Source organism: Erythranthe guttata, chromosome 9, assembly GCF_056151865.1.
Source record: "Erythranthe guttata isolate IM_541 chromosome 9, IM_541, whole genome shotgun sequence".
NCBI lineage: Eukaryota > Viridiplantae > Streptophyta > Magnoliopsida > Lamiales > Phrymaceae > Erythranthe > Erythranthe guttata.
Window position 1 is genome coordinate 12263930 of NC_142541.1, and position 17951 is coordinate 12281880.

A 17951-nucleotide genomic window follows, 5' to 3' on the forward strand; every position below is an offset into this window, starting at 1 on the left:
GTGTAATTTTATTAATCGACTTGATATTTATGTTTCTTGCTTATGTATTATCTTATGAAAGTAAACAAATGGAAATTTGGAAAATGGAAACTCTTATGATGTGATTAATTGATGATAATGATGAAAATTAAATTTAAGGAATTGGGATTTATTGAATGTGGATATAATTGACAAATGACAGAAAGAAAGAAATTGAATTGATAAATTGCAGTGTTGGTTAATTGAAATGGTGAGAATGAGAAGAAAAGGAAGAAAGAAAAAAAAAAAAAAAAAAAAAAAAACGAGAAAGGAGACAGAAGACAGAAGACTTACAGTGGGAGTTTTGGTTTCCTCTACTTCTGTTTCCTCAATTTATATCTAATACTGGAGACTTTTCCCCCCTCAATTCTCATGAAATATAACAATATTATTATTCTATTAATCCACTACTCATTATTATAATATTATACATGAAGTGGCATTATTACAATAATTATTATTAATACTTTATTAGTACATAACTACACTAAAATATGACAGTTTGTGAATTTTAAGTTCTTTTTCTTTAATTATTATTGTCTTGAACCTATTATCTTTTTACTGATATATTTTATTTTGTCTTGTTAAATAGCTATGTTGAGATATTTAAAGAGAAAAAACACCTCCTCCCCAAGGTGGTGATGAATCTTCTTCCAATAAACCACTTCAAGAGATCAACTTAGAAGATCTTCCTGCAGATCCTGGACAAAGGCATGGTATCTTGCAATATAATGTTAATGATCGAGACCGAGTTCGTAGAGCATATTTACAAAAAGGTCCTTGCCAACCGAATAACCACGTATTTCCTCTCACAATTTATGGCAAGCAAAATAGAAAATTTAATAAACTTTGGTTCGCCGAATATAGTACTTGGTTGGAGTATAGTGTATCCAAAGATGCTGCATATTGTTTATGTTGTTATCTTTTTAAGCCAGACATCGGAGGTCAATCGGGTGGTGATCATTTTGTTACTCAAGGATTTAGTAATTGGAAGAGAAATGAAAAGTTACGTGCTCATGTAGGAGGTCCTAATAGTGCACATAATGAAGCTTGGGGAAAATGTGTAGATTTGATGAATCATGTAGCACCCCCTCTATTATAGGCGATAAATCGAACCGGTTTATCGGAATTAAGTTGTTTAGCGGAAGCAATTTATAGGATCTCCAAGAAAATCAACACTTTCGATTTTAAAAAAAACCATACTTGAATATTTAGAATTCCAGTAATTTTCGCAACATTGTTTTGAAAAGCTTGAGACGATTATATTTATATATATATTTATTTTTTTTGAGAAGGATTTTATTCGAGTGCTACATTATCATAAAACGTAGGTTCGAAATAAAAATCAGAGTTTAGAAATATTTTGGCGACGAACGATAAAAGCACGGAATAAACGAACTATTCATAAATATAAACGGATCAATATATTATAAAGTTCCAAAAGAGGATCCGTTACCGATTAAAGTCCCGTACTTTAAAAACGAGTACGATATATAGTAAACGAAACGGAAGTTACTTTATATTACATCACCAAAATAGTACTTAGCCACACTTATAGAACCCTCGTTCGAACTTCCAAAAACTCCGGGCAAGACTTCGATCCACTACTCGGTCCATTCCGGGGGAGGGTTACCACTAGCACTACCTGCAATTAGAAAATATCTATATGAGCTATTAAGCTCAGTAAGAAACTCGAGGAATTACCGAGGGTTGAAAATAGGTTATACATATATATAGTATATATAACATTCCGATCACCTTTACCGAGTCATACAACATCAAACAAGAATCGAGTCAAAAGGTACGAAAGCATATAAGTCACAAACATGCTCATGAATGCAATCCGTGTAAAAATCATTTTTTTCATTTATCGGATCCGTGAAAGATTAATTTCTATATTCGGATAATAAACCGTTTCGAGCCCGTCTATGGATCCAATATCACTCATATCACTCGTATCACTCCTCTCAACCCTAGTTGGATACCGGCCCACCGTATCCGATTCGTTTATTACCCAAACATTCCATTAATCTTTCAATTTTATCAAAAGCAAATGCATGTCGTGGAATGACCACAAATTATGTGCAAGTCATTAAAACATCACAAATATCAATCAAGTGAATAACCACCCCAATCAAATACAATTATCAACCACTTAATTGCACATTTAACCAACACATATATCATTACCACATACACACACATTCTGCCCACATATACGCACGTACACACACAATCACATACATGCATATGCCATGCAACCATAAACATGCATAATAAATAGCACAATCATGTCTTTAAAGTAAAGACACTTTTATTCCATCATTTAATTGGTTTCTCACCACTTTCACTCATTAATTTCATCTTAATAAATTCCAGCAGCCTCATAAATATGTTTCTGCCACAAATCCATATTCATAATCCCATGCTTTACAATTTAAATCACACAATTCCAAGACATAGCACTTAAAGCACAAGAACTTCATAATTAGTACCTAAACCTTTAAAATTCGAAATAATAGTAAAAGATCTTTAAAAATTCTCAAATTAAATCCTAGAACTCCTAACTAATCCAAATTTCAGATTCTGAAATTTATTCGAGTTTTCACAAAGTTTCGAATTTTCCCGAAATAAAAAAAACTAAAACAAATATAAAACCTTTTGTAATTTAAAAAAATTCAAAACTCCAATATGACTTTAATATTTTGAAAACCTTTGTAAAGAAATTTTTTTTTTTTTTCTTATTTAATACTTGCTGGAAAACAGATTCAAAATCAAGAAATGAGAGATTTTTCGAAAATTGCAGTTTTGACCCCAAAGTTTCAAAATTTGCACATGCAACCACACTAGAAGTTCAAAATCCACTTTTCCATGAAAAACCCTTAACAAGTCTGAAATTCTATTTTATTAGATGCAGAAATCGAAGTTGAAAAGTCACTTTATGCAGAAATTTCGAAAATTACATAATTTACCCCAAAATCTCTAGATCTTCACATGCAATACCACTAAGAGTTCAAAAACCACTTTTTCTTGCAAAACTTCTTTAAATCCGAAATTTTTGTTCAATAAATGCTGAAAAACAGTTTTGAAAACACATTTAGGCCGGACTTCTCAAAAATTACAGATTTGGCCCAAAACTTATTAAGATCTACACATGCAACCCCATAAAAGTTCGAAATTCATTTTCTTGAAACCCCCTTTTCGAAATCTGAAATTGTTGATGTTTTTGGCCAATAAAACTTGTATCTACCCACTACCAACATAGATGATGCATGCAAGAACAAGAAATTAACACTAAACACCTCTTTTCCATTTTTCCCCAAAAAGCCCTAAATTTCGAAATACTTAAAAGTCTTTTAGGAAATCTTGAAAACTCTTTTGGAATAATATGATATCTTCTAATTGCAGCAAGAAACTCGAAATTTCTTACCTTAATGACCGAAAGAACAATGAAGGAAAGATCGAAGGGAAGTGCTTCAAAGGTTGATGCCAAGCTCTAGCCAAATTATTTTGATGGTGAAGGAGATGGAGTGGATCTTCAAGTGAAATGTATATTTCTTTTTGGTGAATGGTGTTTTCGGATGCTCCAAGTCCTTGGTTAAATAGGGGGAAATTTGAAATGATTTTCCATTTTCTTTGAAAAATGGGAGTTAATGTGGAAGAAGATGAAGGATGGAGATGGAGGTGAGGTCTCGGTGGAATGAAGAAAGGAAGACAAGTAGTAGGGTGAGGTGTTGCAAGAGGAATTTAGTAGAGTGTCTTTTGAGGTGTTGAGTGTAGAATTAAACTATGTGCCATGTGAAATTACTAATTAAATATCTATTTAAATTACCCACCTTTTGACTAACACACACACTCACACGGTTATATACATATACATATATAATATAATATTACATAAGAAAGCAATGCATGCAAAATTCATGTATGTATGCATGTATGCTATCAAGTATGGGTCTATATAGGTATAGGATAGTCTAGGGTAGTGCATTATCACACTTAATTAATCAAATATACCATATAGTATTCTAATTCACATAATTCACATAAATTTGTTAGAAAAATAAATCTACCAATTAAATATAACACATAACTAATTCACATAATTAAATTCACGTAATAACGTTACCTAAGGATTCTCGAGTTTTGAAATATTAATTTCGGCTTTTACGGTTTTGGAAAGGTGGGGTGTTACAAATCAAAAGCAACATATTGAGACAGTTGTTCACAAGCAGTCGGATCAAGAAAAAACTAATTATAAAATGCGCTTGAATACTTCAATTGAGGTGGCTCGATATCTCTCAACACAAGGATTGGCATTTCGGGGTCATGATGAAAGTGAAAGTTCGGCTAATCCAGGAAATTTTATTCAACTTGTGAAAACCTTTGGCCAAATTAATCCGAATATCAAAGATGTTACTCTGAACAATGCTCCACAAAATCATAAGATGATATGTTCAAATATTCAAAAGGAGATTGTAAATGCATTTGCAATGGAAATTCTAAAAGAAATTACAAGTGATATTGGGGATTCGACGTTTTGTCTAATGGTTGATGAAGCACGTGACATATCAATGAAGGAGCAAATGGCCTTGGTGATAAGGTATGTCGACAAATCTGGTAGTGTGATCGAGCGATTTTTAGGGGTTGAACATGTTACTGATACTAGTGCTTTGACTCTTAAAAGAACTATTGATGATTTTTTTTCTCGATATGGATTGAGTATCTCTAAATTACGAGGTCAAGGTTATGATGGAGCTAGTAATATGAGAGGTCAATTCAATGGACTAAAAACACTCCTCTTGAATGAGAACTCTTGTGCATATTATATTCATTGCTTTGCTCATCAGCTACAATTAGCTTTAGTAGCAGTTGCTAAGAAGCACGACCATATTTCTTCACTTTTTGATTTTACTACAAGAGTGTTGAACATTGTTGGTTCTTCATGTAAACGTCGTGATTTGCTTAGAGAGAAGCAATCTGAAAAGATAATTGAGGCACTCAATTTGGGAGAAATTTCAAGTGGGCGAGGTCTAAATCAAGAAACGAATCTCAAGCGAGCAGGTTATATTAAGTTTATGCTTTAATAATATGCTTTTACCATTTTTATTAATGTCTCATCACTTCTCTTTTAATTTTTTTTTAAATACGTAGGTGATACACGTTGGAGCTCTCATTACAACACTTTGTTGAGTTTGATCCATATGTTTGATGCAGTAATTGATGTACTTGAAGTTATTGGTCGCGATGCTTCAAGTACAACTCATCGGACTGAAGCACAAGATATTGTTGATAGGCTTTTGTCATTTGACTTCGTATTGAGCCTCTTTTTGATGAAAAAGGTATTGGCAATCACAAATGAGCTATCTCAAGCACTTCAAAGGAAAGATCAAGATATTGTAAATGCAATGAGATTAGTTCAAGTGTCAAAAATTCAAATTCAGTCCTTTAGAGAAAGCGGGTGGGATTCTTTATTTGAAAGTGTAACCACATTTTGTAAGAAACACAAAGTTAATGTTCCTCAAATGGATGCTAAATATGTTGCTCGAGGACGAAGAAGACGAAATGAAGAAGAAATGTCAAATCTACATCATTATAAGGTTGAAACGTTTTACACTATTTTGGATATGCAACTTGGAGAATTAAATGCTCGATTCTCTGATTCAACAATGGAATTGCTTGTGTGCATTGCTTGCCTTGATCCATCTGACTCATTCTCTCACTTTGACAAGGACAAATTACTTCGTCTTGTTGAATTTTATCCACAAGACTTCACCGAACTTGACAAATGCAAGCTTAATGATCAATTGGATACTTACATAGTTGATATGCGCTTAAGCAGTGAATTGCAGGGGTTGGATGGAATTAGTGATCTTGCTCGCAAAATGGTAGAAACTAGGAGAAACAAGGTGTATCCTTTGGTTTACATGATTTTGACTTTGGCATTAACATTGCCGGTTGCTACTGCTATAGTCGAGAGGGCATTTTCGGCTATGAGTATCATAAAGAGTAGATTGCGCAGTCGGATGAATGATGAGTGGTTGAGTGATGCTTTGCTTATCTTTATTGAAAGAGACATCTCCGCAAGAATTGGCAATGACCGAGTTATGAATAGTTTTCAAAACATGAAAACTCGAAAGGGCCAATTATAGTTTGTAAAGAGATTGTACGATTATATTTTGAAATGCAACTTTAAAGAGTTTGATTTATGCTATCTAGTTAAATTCTATATTTAGTTACTTATTTTGTGTTATTAAATGCAAGACAAATCCTAAAAAAAAAAATCGGGGGCGCTGCCCCCGAACCCCCAATATTTTTACGCTTAAGCCCACCCTCGTTCCAATTCCTGGCCTCGCCACTGCCTGCAACGCCGGGAGGAGATCCCGGCGGGAAAGCTCCGACGATCAAGTCAGTTGTATGTTTGAAGAAGTTATTGTTGTAATGTAAGTACGTGAGTGTGTGTGAATAGATGATATTTCCTCTATTTATAGATGATCATTCCTTGGCCTCTAAGGTTTCCTTTTTTAGGGTTTTTTTCTCCTTCAAGTTACATTTTCTGGGCCTTTATTATTTGGGCCTGCTTAGACTTTATGCATCTCCTCGGTGTTGGGCTTCGGTCATTTTTATACCCGGCTGCAAATTACGGTGTACCGAAGTCTTAAGTCGTTATTTGGAGATCACAGTTTGGTATCTTTTCTTATAGTAGTGAGTCGGTTCTTCTTAACTCGTATTTGTTCATCTCGGTCAGAAAGGCCCGTATCAACTACTCCCCTTACTCCTTATTTATAAGACGAGTTCGTTGTGTCCCATCTCATTTTATAAGTATGGAGTACGAGACGTGATCTCGATTTTTACTTACTTTCGGCAGACGCACGTGCGCCTCATTTCCATTAATTACTTTGACACTAAATATGGTCGATTCGAGTTCCCTAGGTCATCATTAGGAGATTTCAATCGGTGCTTTTTACGTCAGATTCGAGGCCCGTCCAAATGAGTGGTTAGGATTGATTCTCTCATTTTTCCCCCTTCTATAAATATCCATCCTCGGTGAATTTCCGAAATTTTTTCCTCTTTCCACCTTTGTGCTCTTCCTCTTGTTAATTTCTTCCGGCGTTTCTGCTTTCAAAACAGAGCCCTAGCCTCCTGTGTTCGTTTTCTTCCCCAGCGAAGGTACTTCTTTTTCCCTTATCTTTTATCACCTCTGTCTTTTTCTTCCGACATATATGTCTCCATATTCCCCTGATCCCTTCGGTCAAAAAATGCTTCCCGGTCACTCTCTCGGGGAGGAGGATGAACATCCTGCCCTCACCATCTCTTCCTCTTCGGAGGAAGGACCTTTCTTCTCTCCCTCGGGTAAACTGTTGAAAAAGTCTAAAAAGAGGGCTAGGGATGATCTTCTGTCCTCAGCGATGAGTGGTTCTTCTTCGTTGTCTGAGGGGCGAGATCCAGATGACCAGTGGGGACCTAGCACCCTTAGCGAGGTAGATCTAGTGAATTTAGCTCGCGACATAGGTCTTCCTTCTGACACTGAATTAATTCTTCCTTCTCGAGACGAACGTCCACTGAATCCTCCCCCAGGCTTTAGTACCTGGTTTTCGGAGCAATTTTACTTCGGTCTTTCTTTCCCCATTTCGCCTTGGTTCTCTGAAATTGCCCAAATATGCAATGTATCCCTTAACCAATTTCATCCTCATGCCATCATCATCATGACCGGGTTTCGCATGCTTTGTGCCTGGTCCGGGGTGATTCCTACCCCGACTCGGTTTCGAAGTGTCATGGTGTTGAAGAACTCCAGTCATTTCCACATTTCGATCTCGGCTCGCCCGGGCTTCAAAGTGCTAATGCCACCCAATAAAACGGATGGGTGGCAAGGCCATTATTTCTTCGCTAAAAATCCCATCGACACTCCTTATTTATGTCCTTGGGTCGCTACTTTACCCGAGAAGAAGAAGGGGAAATCCTTATCAATCGATGACTAGCTCTTGAAAATGATGGCCCATTTTCAACCGAGCTACGGTCTCCCTGATAGCCTTACGGGTTTCCCGCCGATGCTTCGCCACTTCTACTTTCATGACAACGGCACCCACGCTTTGACTCGAGCAGATTTAGGTGGGTCTAGACATGTCGTTTACTTCGCTTTTTCCAATCTTTATGAGCAGACTTAATGATGAAGAGAATGTTTCGAGGTAGCAAACCAGCCACTCGTCCCTCCGAGCCTGAGCCCGGGTTCCAGGGGTCCGAGTTTCAACGTCCCATGGCCGCCGATTCCGAGAAAAGGCCATCGGACGAGGGGGCTTCAAGACCGAAGGCCACCAAGAAGAATGTTGGGCCCACGCGCCCACGAGGTGGGTTACGAATTGAAGACTCTGAGCCCCCTCGGTAGTCGTCGGCCTTAGTCGTGGCTTCCCCTTCGCTGTCCCCTACTGCCGAAGAGGTTGTAGAAAAAGAGCCTTCTTCGAAGAAGAGGAGGGCTGACCAGGCTCTCGGACCAGTCGGTTCGCATCCCCTTCCTGACTTCGCACTCCATCTCTGCCAGAACGCGGAGAACGCCATTGCCGCTTGTCGGGCTTTGGCTTTTCCTCGAGATGTTGCCTACTACGGGCAGATGAGCAAGGGTGACCGACTCGAGCTACTTCTGCACAATATTACTCAGGTTGGTAATAATTATTTTTCGTATATACGAGTCAATACTGTCTTTACACTTTTGTTCACAACTAACTTTATTTGGGTTTCTTGTATGTGTAGCAATTTGCCATCGCCTTCTCGGGTCCTCTAGGGTGGGATGACGTCTCTCGCGAGGCGTATGATAATCAGAAGAAGGAAGTGACCCAACTTCGAAGAGAGGTCCGAGCTCTGAAGGAGAGCAGCATTGGCGGAGTCGTCCAAAGAAGGGTTGTTCGCGGACGTGAAGCGGGAGCAGGAAGAGAAAAAGGTCTTGCAGGCAGAGAAAAATTCACTGGTGTCGCATAACGCCAGTTTGGAAGAAAAATTAAAGGTATTGACCAACGAACTATTCGCCGCCGGAGTACAGGCATCTGCCAACTTTACTGAAGGCGTGAAAGAAGGGCACCGACTGTTCCCCGGGTCGTCCGAAGGATTTCGGTTTATGCAAGAGTTCGTTCGTCGCTTCTTCCACCGCCTATGGCGTTCGACGACTTTTACTCGGGAAGCTTCAAACCTAGCTCGCTTCTTTTTCTCTGCCACGGTCAAGGCCGTCCAAAAACGGTTAAGTGGTGCCGGTATCGAGTTTCCGTTGGTCGAGAATGAGCTCGCCGAAGACCTTCCAGACAACGAGATTCCGGGCTTTGTAGGGGATGTGAACGAAGATCCCGATTTAGAGTAGTGGAAACAAGTATACCGGGAACTCGTTGAGGATTTCTCTCGTCAAGGAACATCGTCGGTGATCATTACCGATTATGTCGGGGACGTAGAGACCGTTGAAGCGGTGGCTGGCCTAAATGAAGCACAATCGAATCCCATTTTGACTCCATCTCCCCCCGCGGACAATCCAAACGAGGCAAGGACGGATCCTTCTGAAGCGAGAAGTGAAAATGTTTAAGCCGTTTGTACTTTGTATCTGTTTAAACCATGTACTCTTTTGTTTTTGTTCCGAACAATGTTTTGTTTTTGCCATCTTCCTTGTATGATGTATTCTATTTCGGCATCTCGTTTGCCAGTTTTATTCTATATCTCTTATTCAGATCCTATGTTTTTTATCTCTTTTATGTGTTTCATTATACTGTGTCGGTAGTTTTTTCGGTCAGCTCACTTCTTCTTATCAGTTATCACTTTCCTTGGTTGTTTTTTGATTTACTCTCTCGTTTTCGAGGTGGTTTTAAATTCCCATGGTTCTCCCAAGTCTGCTTTTGTTGTACTTCTAACCTTAGCTTGGTTTGATGGTTCATTTTACTTCGTAAATCAAGTCCCTTATGTGATTTTAGCAATTCATTTCATACTAATGCAATTGTCTGATTTTATCTCGACCCCTCGATTTGATTATGCCTCAATCTGTTTCACAGTTAGGTTATTCGATTTTCTCGATTTGTTGATAATTTAGCTCGATCTAACGACTTGTTTCATATCAACTTGGCTCTTCAACTCAGCTCGATTCAACGACTCATTTTGTATCAACTTAATTTTGTAACTCAGCTCGATTTAACGACTCATTTCATATCAACTTAATTCTGCAACTTAGCTCGATTTAACGACTCATTTCATATCAACTTAATTTTGCAACTCAGCTCGATTTAACGACTCATTTCATATCAACTTAATTCTGCAACTCATCTCGATTTAACGACTCATTTCATATCAACTTAATTTTGCAACTCAGCTCGATTTAACGACTCATTTCATATCAACTTAATTTTTTCAACTCAGCTCGATTTAACGACTCATTTCATATCAACTTATTTCTGCAACTCAGCTCGATTTAACGACTCATTTCATATCAACTTATTTCTGCAACTCAGCTCGATTTAACGACTCATAAATGACACGGAGATTTTAACGTGGAAACCCTCCAAATGAGGAGAGAAAAAACCACGGGGCCTAGCCCAACTCGGAAAATATATGTTTATTGATGGTATTTGCTTAGAAAGTGTGTTGCTTCTCCCCTTCTCTCATTTTCTTTTTTTTTTTTTTTTTTACACGAAGAAACGTTTCAAGTGGATTATGTTCCACGCTCGTGGCAGTGCTTTTCCTTCCATGTTTGCCAGTTCGTATCCGCCACCAGCCAAACACTTTGTGACTGCATATGGCCCCTCCCAATTAGCTTCCAACTTACCCGTGTTTTTCAGAGCATCAGCTCGTCGAAGGACCAAATCACCAATTTGGAAAGAACGAGACTGGACTCCCCGATCATACCGGGCTTTTATCAAATTCTTGCTTCGTTCCATATGTAGGTATGCAGTCTCTCGCAAGTCAAAAAATTCGTTCAATTGTGCTCTTAGGGCGTCGTCGTTTTTTTCGTGGTCGAATGCGGCTATGCGAAGTGTATCCATTGCCACTTCAACCGGGATAACCGCTTCAGTCCCATAGGTTAATCGAAACGGCGTCTCGCCAGTAGCGGCTTTGGCAGTTGTCCGATAAGACCAGAGGACCGAGGGTATTTCGTCTACCCAACTTCCCCCCAACTCGTCTATCCTTTTTTTAAGGCCATTGACAATGGTTCGGTTCGCGGATTCGACCTGTCCATTGGCTTAAGGATGCGCGACTGCTGCGAATTTTTGTGTAATTTTCATTTCCTCGCACCATGCTCGAATTTTCTTTCCGTTGAATTGAGTGCCATTGTCCGACACAATGCTCCGGGGTAAGCCAAAACGGCAGAAAATATTTTTCCATATGAAATGCATTACTTCGTCCTCCGATATTTTCGATAGAGCCTCTGCTTCGACCCACTTGGTGAAGTAGTCTATTGCAACAATAAGGAATTTTTTCCTACCAGTCGTTTGTGGAAAGGGTCCCACCAGGTCGATCCCCCACTGTGCAAAGGGGCATGGAGCACTCATAATGGTCATTTCTTCTCCGGGCTTGTGGATGAGCGGGGCGAATTTCTGACAGTGTTTGCATCGTTTGACGTACTGATGAGTGTCTTTCTTCATGCCGGGCCAGTAGTATCCGGCCCGATGTAATTTTTGTACGAGCGCTCGGGCTCCCCCAAGCTCACCGCAGCCCCCTCGGTGTACCTCATCGAGGACGTGCTCTACCTCTCTCTTTCCCAGACATCTTGCGTCTACCGTGGTGAAACTTCTTTTGTATAATATTCCATGCCGCACATAGAAGTGTCGAGCTTTATATGCTAGACGATGTTGTTCCCTAGTCTTCCCAATTCGTTCTCCCCGGAAATATGCGAATAGGGGAGTCCGCCAATCGGCTTCTCCCTCTTCGAGCATCATGATCCCTGAGATTGGTGTAGAGGCAATAAGGATAGATATCTTCCTCTCCACACAGTCAATGACCGATGACCCAATTTTGGCGAGGAAATCAGCTTGCTGATTGCCATCTCTCGGGATCTGGCGAACGGTGTAGGCCTCGAATGTTTCTTGCACCGATTTTGCTTTGTTTACATAATTCCGCATTCTGTCATTCTTAATTTCATAATCCCCTTCTAACTGATGTATTACCAGTTGGGAATCGGAATTCACTTGTATTACTCGGGCGCCGAGTTCCTGGGCGATTTCCATGCCTCGGATGACAGCCTCGTATTCTGCCTCGTTATTAGAAACCCGTGGTAATTTAACAGCGAATTCGACTTCTATTCCTGTAGGATCGATGATTATGATTCCTGCTCCTGCTCCTGTCGCCGTAGATGACCCATCCACATAGACTTTCCATTCATTTTCCATAGGTATTCTCGTAGTTTCTCGGATGAAGTCCGCCTGTGCCTGCCCCTTTACCGAAGTACGAGGTTGATATTGGATCTCGTACTGCCCTAATTCGACAGCCCATTTGACAATCCGTCCAGACGCTGTAGGTTGGCCCAGAGTTTGATGAAGTGGTAAACTCGTGCGAATTACAATAGTGTGCGATAGAAAGTAAGGTCGAAGCCGTCGCGTGGTGAGGACCAGTGCGTAAGCAATTTTTTCAACTTCGGAATACTTAGTTTCCGAGCTCGTGAGGATCTTGCTAATGTAATAAATCGGCAGCTGCCGGCTATTCACTTCCTTGAACAGGACTGAGCTGACTGCCTCATCGCCCACAGATAGGTATACAAAAAGTGTTTCACTCCTTTCGGGAGTGCTGAGGATGGGTAGACGAGATAGTGATACCTTCAATGCCTCGAATGCGGTCTGACATTCTTCGGACCATTCGAACTGAGCCGTCTTCCTTAGAACTTTGAAGAAAGGCAAGCTTTTGTCCGCCTTTCGCGATATGAATCGAGCCAAGGCTACCACTTTTTCTGCTAGGGATTGTACTTCTTTAATAGATCGAGGAGGCGTCATTCGGAGTACTGCTTCGACTTTGTCCTGATTCACCTTGATGCCTTCTCGAGTGATCACATACCCAAGAAATTTTCCAGCCTTAACTCCAAATGCACACTTTTCGGGGTTCAGCTTCATCCCATAAAGGCGGAGGGTGGCAAATGTTTCGGCTAAGTCGGCAAGGTGTGTCGAACGCTTTTTGCTTTTAACCAGCATATCGTCTACGTAGACCTCTATATTACGCCCGAGTTGAGCCCGAAACATCTTATCCATCAATCTTTGGTATGTAGCTCCAGCATTTTTTAAGCCAAAAGGCATTACTACGTAGCAGTAGGTGCCGGTGGCTGTAATAAAACTGACTGCGGGTTGATCTCTCTTGTCCAATGGGATTTGGTGATATCCATGTGAGGCATCCATCATACTGAGTAGCTCGCATCCGGCGGTGGCATCTACAAGCTGATCTATGCAAGGTAAGGGATAGTCGTCTTTGGGGCAAGCCTTGTTCAAGTCTCGAAAGTCAATGCACATCCGCCATTGTCCATTGGTCTTCTGGACTAGCACTGCATTAGATAACCACGTGGGGAACTGAATCTCCCGGATGTGTCTGATGTCTAGCAGTCGCTGGACCTCTTGCCTAATAATTTCATCCTTCTCGGCCCCGAAGTGTCACCGCTTTTGCTTGATGGGTTTACACTCGCGTCGTAAGTTAAGTCTGTGTACAGCGGTATGAGGTGCGATGCGAGTTAAATCGCTCGGTTGCCACGCAAAAACATCCGTGTTAGATTGCAATAGTGCTACTAGCCTATCTCGGAAAGACGGCTCTAAATCCTTGCTTATCCGAGTTTGCTTCGTCGTGCCAGGGATCAGGTCGATCGTCATTAGCTCGTCCATAGGTTGCACATGAGCGACCTTATCTTCAGGGTCAATTCGGGGGCACTTCTCGTCCCCCAGGTCTTCCTTAATGAGAGTACTGCGCCGTCCATTTTCTGCCATTTTGACCATTTCGACGTAACAAGATCTTGACTGAGCTTGGTCGCCTTTAACTTCCCCTATCGCCCCATCTACTGGGAATTTGAGCTTCTGGTGTATAGTGGAGGGGACTGCCCGGAAGATATGCATCATTGGTCGGCCTATCACGATGTTATACGAGGTAGGGGACCCCTCAACGATCACAAAATTGACAGTTTGTGTCCGCGTGCGAGGTGGCGTCCCGATGGTGACCGGGATCTTAACCTGTCCAATTGGGGTCAAGGATCTTCCTGTGAACCCGAATATCGGGGTAGTGACCGGGAAGATGGGGAGGTCGAGCTCCATTTGCCGGAAGCAATCATAAGATATAACATCGACAGAACTCCCTGAGTCGACGAAAGCACGAGCCACGTCGTATCCACCCACGTTGATTGTGATGAGAAGAGGATCGCAATGAAAATCATCGAGGTCCATAGCATCTTCTGGTCCAAACGAGATAGCGGGGTATTTGTGGACGCCTCTGCAGAGATCTAACAAATTTTATGATTATTCTTAATGTCACCGAGGTGACGTCTCCTAGCTCGGTGGGTATCTCCTCCCGTGGGTCCTCCTGAGATCATTTGGATGTATCCTCGCTTTGGCATCGGGGGCGGGGGAGGGACCCGGGCCGGGTTTCCGAACTGAGCCTCGCGTTTTTGTCCTCGGGGGGGGATCTAATTTCACAAAGTCCCCGATTTTGTTATCTCTGATAAGACGCTCTACCTCGTCTTTTAAGTGCGAACATTCGTCTGTCGTGTGACCATACTCATTATGGAACCGACAGAAGGTGCCTAATGCTGGACTTCGGCGGGGCTCTTCACGGGCGAAACGGGGCCAACGTAAGTCACTTCTCTTCTCAATCGCGCACAGAACATTGGATAAATGAGCTGTGAGGGGTTGATATGACTGATATCGGGGGCCTTTAATGTCTGAGGCATTATTTCGACCGGACGTCGTATCCCTTCGTGGCGGAACAAGCTCTTTTCCCTTCCTCGTTTCGTTGGTCCTACCACTTAAGGCCTGATGGGATTCTTCTATCTTCTGTTGTCGGGCTTCTTCTAGGTTGATGAACCTAGACGCTCTTCCCAACAAGTTGTCGAAATCGGGTGATGGCTCCAGTGCTAAGGCTCGAAAGAATTCGTCATAACTTACCTTTCGAGAGGGCGGCCATTAATACGTCGTCGCTTGTGGTGGGAACCTCTAGAGTTGCCGAGGTGAAACGTTTGATGTAGTTCCGGAGACTCTCCTTCTCCCTTTGTCGAATGCTAAACAGTGACAGCGAGGTTTTTTTACACTTTCTTGAACTAGCGAATTGGTTCATGAAAGCCTTGGTAAACTGTCCGAAGGAATGTATGCTCCCAGGCGGCAGTAGGCCGAACCACGCTTGGGCTGGTCCGGCCAGAGTAGTAACGAAAGCGCGACACTTCACCCCTTCGGTAAGCTGATGGAGGGAAGCTGTGTTGTTGAATCGGCTCAAGTGTTCGGCCGGATCTGACGCACCGTTATATTCGAACAAAATAGGTCGATAGTTGAGCGGTATAGGATCATTATCGAGATGCTTGGCAAACGGGCTAGTACCTTCGGGAGCTCGCGTTAAACCGCTTCGCAAAGCCTTCAGTTCGTTTATATCTCGCCTCAAACTGTCAACCTCGGTCCGGACATCCTGACTGTCACCTCCTCTGTTTTCCGAGTAACTATCGCATTCATTTTCAGCTCGTTCTTCGTTCGTGGGGTGCCTAAGATCTCTTCTGGGCCTGTTTTCTTGTGGTGAAGACTGGGCATAGTTTCTGATGGCCGCAGTGATCATAGCTTCCACCTCGTTTTTGGTATACATACGTTCGCTAGGAGGTTGAGCGGGGGCTGTGACTGGTTTCCTTGAAGCGGTCTCACCATTCTGAAATTCAAAAGAAAGACTATCCGAGAGGGGAAAAGTTTGGCCCTCCTTCGTGGGGGTGATCGTGCTACACCCCGATTTGTCTTTTTGAACAGGTGATGACTCCGTAGTGGGGGTGTCGCGAGTTGCTGCGTCTAACTCTCTTTGCAAGTTTCGAATAATGGTGTCTCCTTGCTCCATTTTCTCCACGTTTATAGCTCAGATCTGGACTTCTGGGGGCAGATGTAGTATTTTTCCCGGAAGTTATGTACCCAAGATTTTGGAACTCTTTCCCACAGACGGCGCCACTTGATTTGGTCTGTGAGGCTTCCTTCGTCTTCTAAGGTTGAAAAAGATCCTTCTGTGGGTGTACCTGCAACGCCGGGGGGAGATCCCGGCGGGAAAGCTCCGACGATCAAGTCAGTTGTATGTTTCAAAGAGTTATTGCTGTAATGTAAGTACGTGAGTGTGTGTGAATAGATGATGTTTCCTCTATTTATAGATGATCATTCCTTGGCCTCCAAGGTTTCCTTTTTTAGGGTTTTTTTCTCCTTCAAGTTACATTTTCTGGGCCTTTATTATTTGGGCCTGCTTAGACTTTATGCATCTCCTCGGTGTTGGGCTTCAGTCATTTTTATACCCGGCTGCGAATTACGGTGTACCGAAGTCTTAAGTCGTTATTTGGAGATCACAGTTTGGTATCTTTTCTTATAGTAGTGAGTCGGTTCTTCTTAACTCGTATTTGTTCATCTCGGTCAGAAAGGCCCGTATCACGTCCGATTCCGGCCGCCGTTTTCGACCTCGTATTCCTCGAAGAACTCTACTTCCACGAAACAAATCTCACCGGCGGAATCCCACGCGCTATCACGAAACTCTCTCAGCTCAAATATCTAGATCTGAGCTTGAACCATCTTTCCGGCCAAATCCCTTCATTCCTCGGCCACCTCAAAAACCTCGTATCCATCGATTTATCGGCTCAATTCCGGCGTCACTGTCACAGATCCCGAACCTCAATACTCTTTTCCTGGACCGGAACAATCTCACCGGAGGAATTCCGGCGACATTTTCCAATTTCCGGCAAGGGGAGTTCTTTCTCTACGCGTCCCGTAATCATCTCTCTGGCGAGATTCCGAGGAAACTCGGAGAAGTGAATTTTAAGTTGATCGATGTTTCTAGAAACATGCTCGAAGGGGACATATCTTTCTTGTTTGGGAAGAATAAGAGTTTGATTTTTCGAGTAATTTGTTGCGGTTCGATTTCTCGACGGTGGAGTATTTTCCGACGAGCTTGGGTACGTTGGATTTGAGCCATAACAGGATTACGGGCAGCCTGCCCGTGGGGTTGGTTGACTTGAATCTTGACCGTCTGAATGTGAGTTACAACAGGCTGTGCGGTCAGATTCCGGTGGGCGGGCAGCTGCAGGGGTTTGAAACTACGTCGTATTTGCACAACAAGTGCTTGTGTGGTGCACCATTGAACAAGTGCAAATGATTCAAATTACATCTAATAATTGTATTGTATTGTATTGTTTTTTTTTTTTTTTTTTGATAAGAATCTAATAATTGTATTGTGCTCACTTGAAATAAGATCTAATTATGTATAGATATGTTGTGTTTGAAAAGTATTAAAAGAACACTATTAAATGTTTATAATTTTGATTAAAAACTCAACTTTAAAGTATTAATTTCAAACTAATCACAATAGAGAAAAAAAAAATATTTCAAGGTTGAAGGGGTTTGGATGCAATTAAATTTAACTTAGAATAATGACATCGTGTACCATCAATAAATAAATATTTCCTTAAAGATAAATTTTTTGTTTATTGAGTTTACCATAAATCATAACTCAAAGGATATTTTTACATGCAAATGATTTATTATGGAACTTGGGGAAATGTATAAATATTAGAAGTATATGGGTATATTTATAAATATACTATATAAAGTACAAACATATTAAAGTTTTTATTTATATATATATACTCCCATATAAATACATTCACCATAAATATTATTATCAATTTGCAATTTTAAATCATGTATTTTAATTAGGAAGCAATGAAAATATTTAATTAGAAAATTTGCTATTCAAATAAGTTTCTAACTTTCTAAAAATTGCAAAATGACTCA

The 17951-nt window shown here is 41.2% G+C and overlaps 1 protein-coding gene, 2 long non-coding RNA genes and 1 pseudogene across 3 annotated transcripts; 3 read left to right on the forward strand and 1 right to left on the reverse strand.

Annotated features, from left to right (window-relative positions):
• Positions 1–1390: 1390 nt before the first annotated feature.
• On the reverse strand, positions 1391–3846 carry LOC148768117 (uncharacterized). Its single transcript, XR_016033449.1, has 2 exons — positions 3449–3846; positions 1391–1663 (listed from the first exon to the last, which is right to left on the reverse strand). It is a non-coding gene; the product is annotated as an uncharacterized LOC148768117 (long non-coding RNA).
• A 401-nt stretch (positions 3847–4247) lies between these two features.
• LOC105966824 (uncharacterized) lies at positions 4248–6225 on the forward strand. The gene is made up of 2 exons (XM_088822914.1): positions 4248–5082; positions 5173–6225. The coding sequence occupies exons 1-2, from the start codon at positions 4281–4283 to the stop codon at positions 6168–6170; spliced, it is 1800 nt and encodes a 599-aa protein (XP_088679040.1). The 5' UTR covers positions 4248–4280; the 3' UTR covers positions 6171–6225.
• Positions 6226–7854: 1629 nt separating this feature from the next.
• On the forward strand, positions 7855–9705 carry LOC148768118 (uncharacterized). The gene is made up of 3 exons (XR_016033450.1): positions 7855–8127; positions 8178–8671; positions 8764–9705. It is a non-coding gene; the product is annotated as an uncharacterized LOC148768118 (long non-coding RNA).
• A 6597-nt stretch (positions 9706–16302) lies between these two features.
• LOC105974012 (polygalacturonase inhibitor-like) lies at positions 16303–17336 on the forward strand (annotated as a pseudogene).
• Positions 17337–17951: the final 615 nt, after the last annotated feature.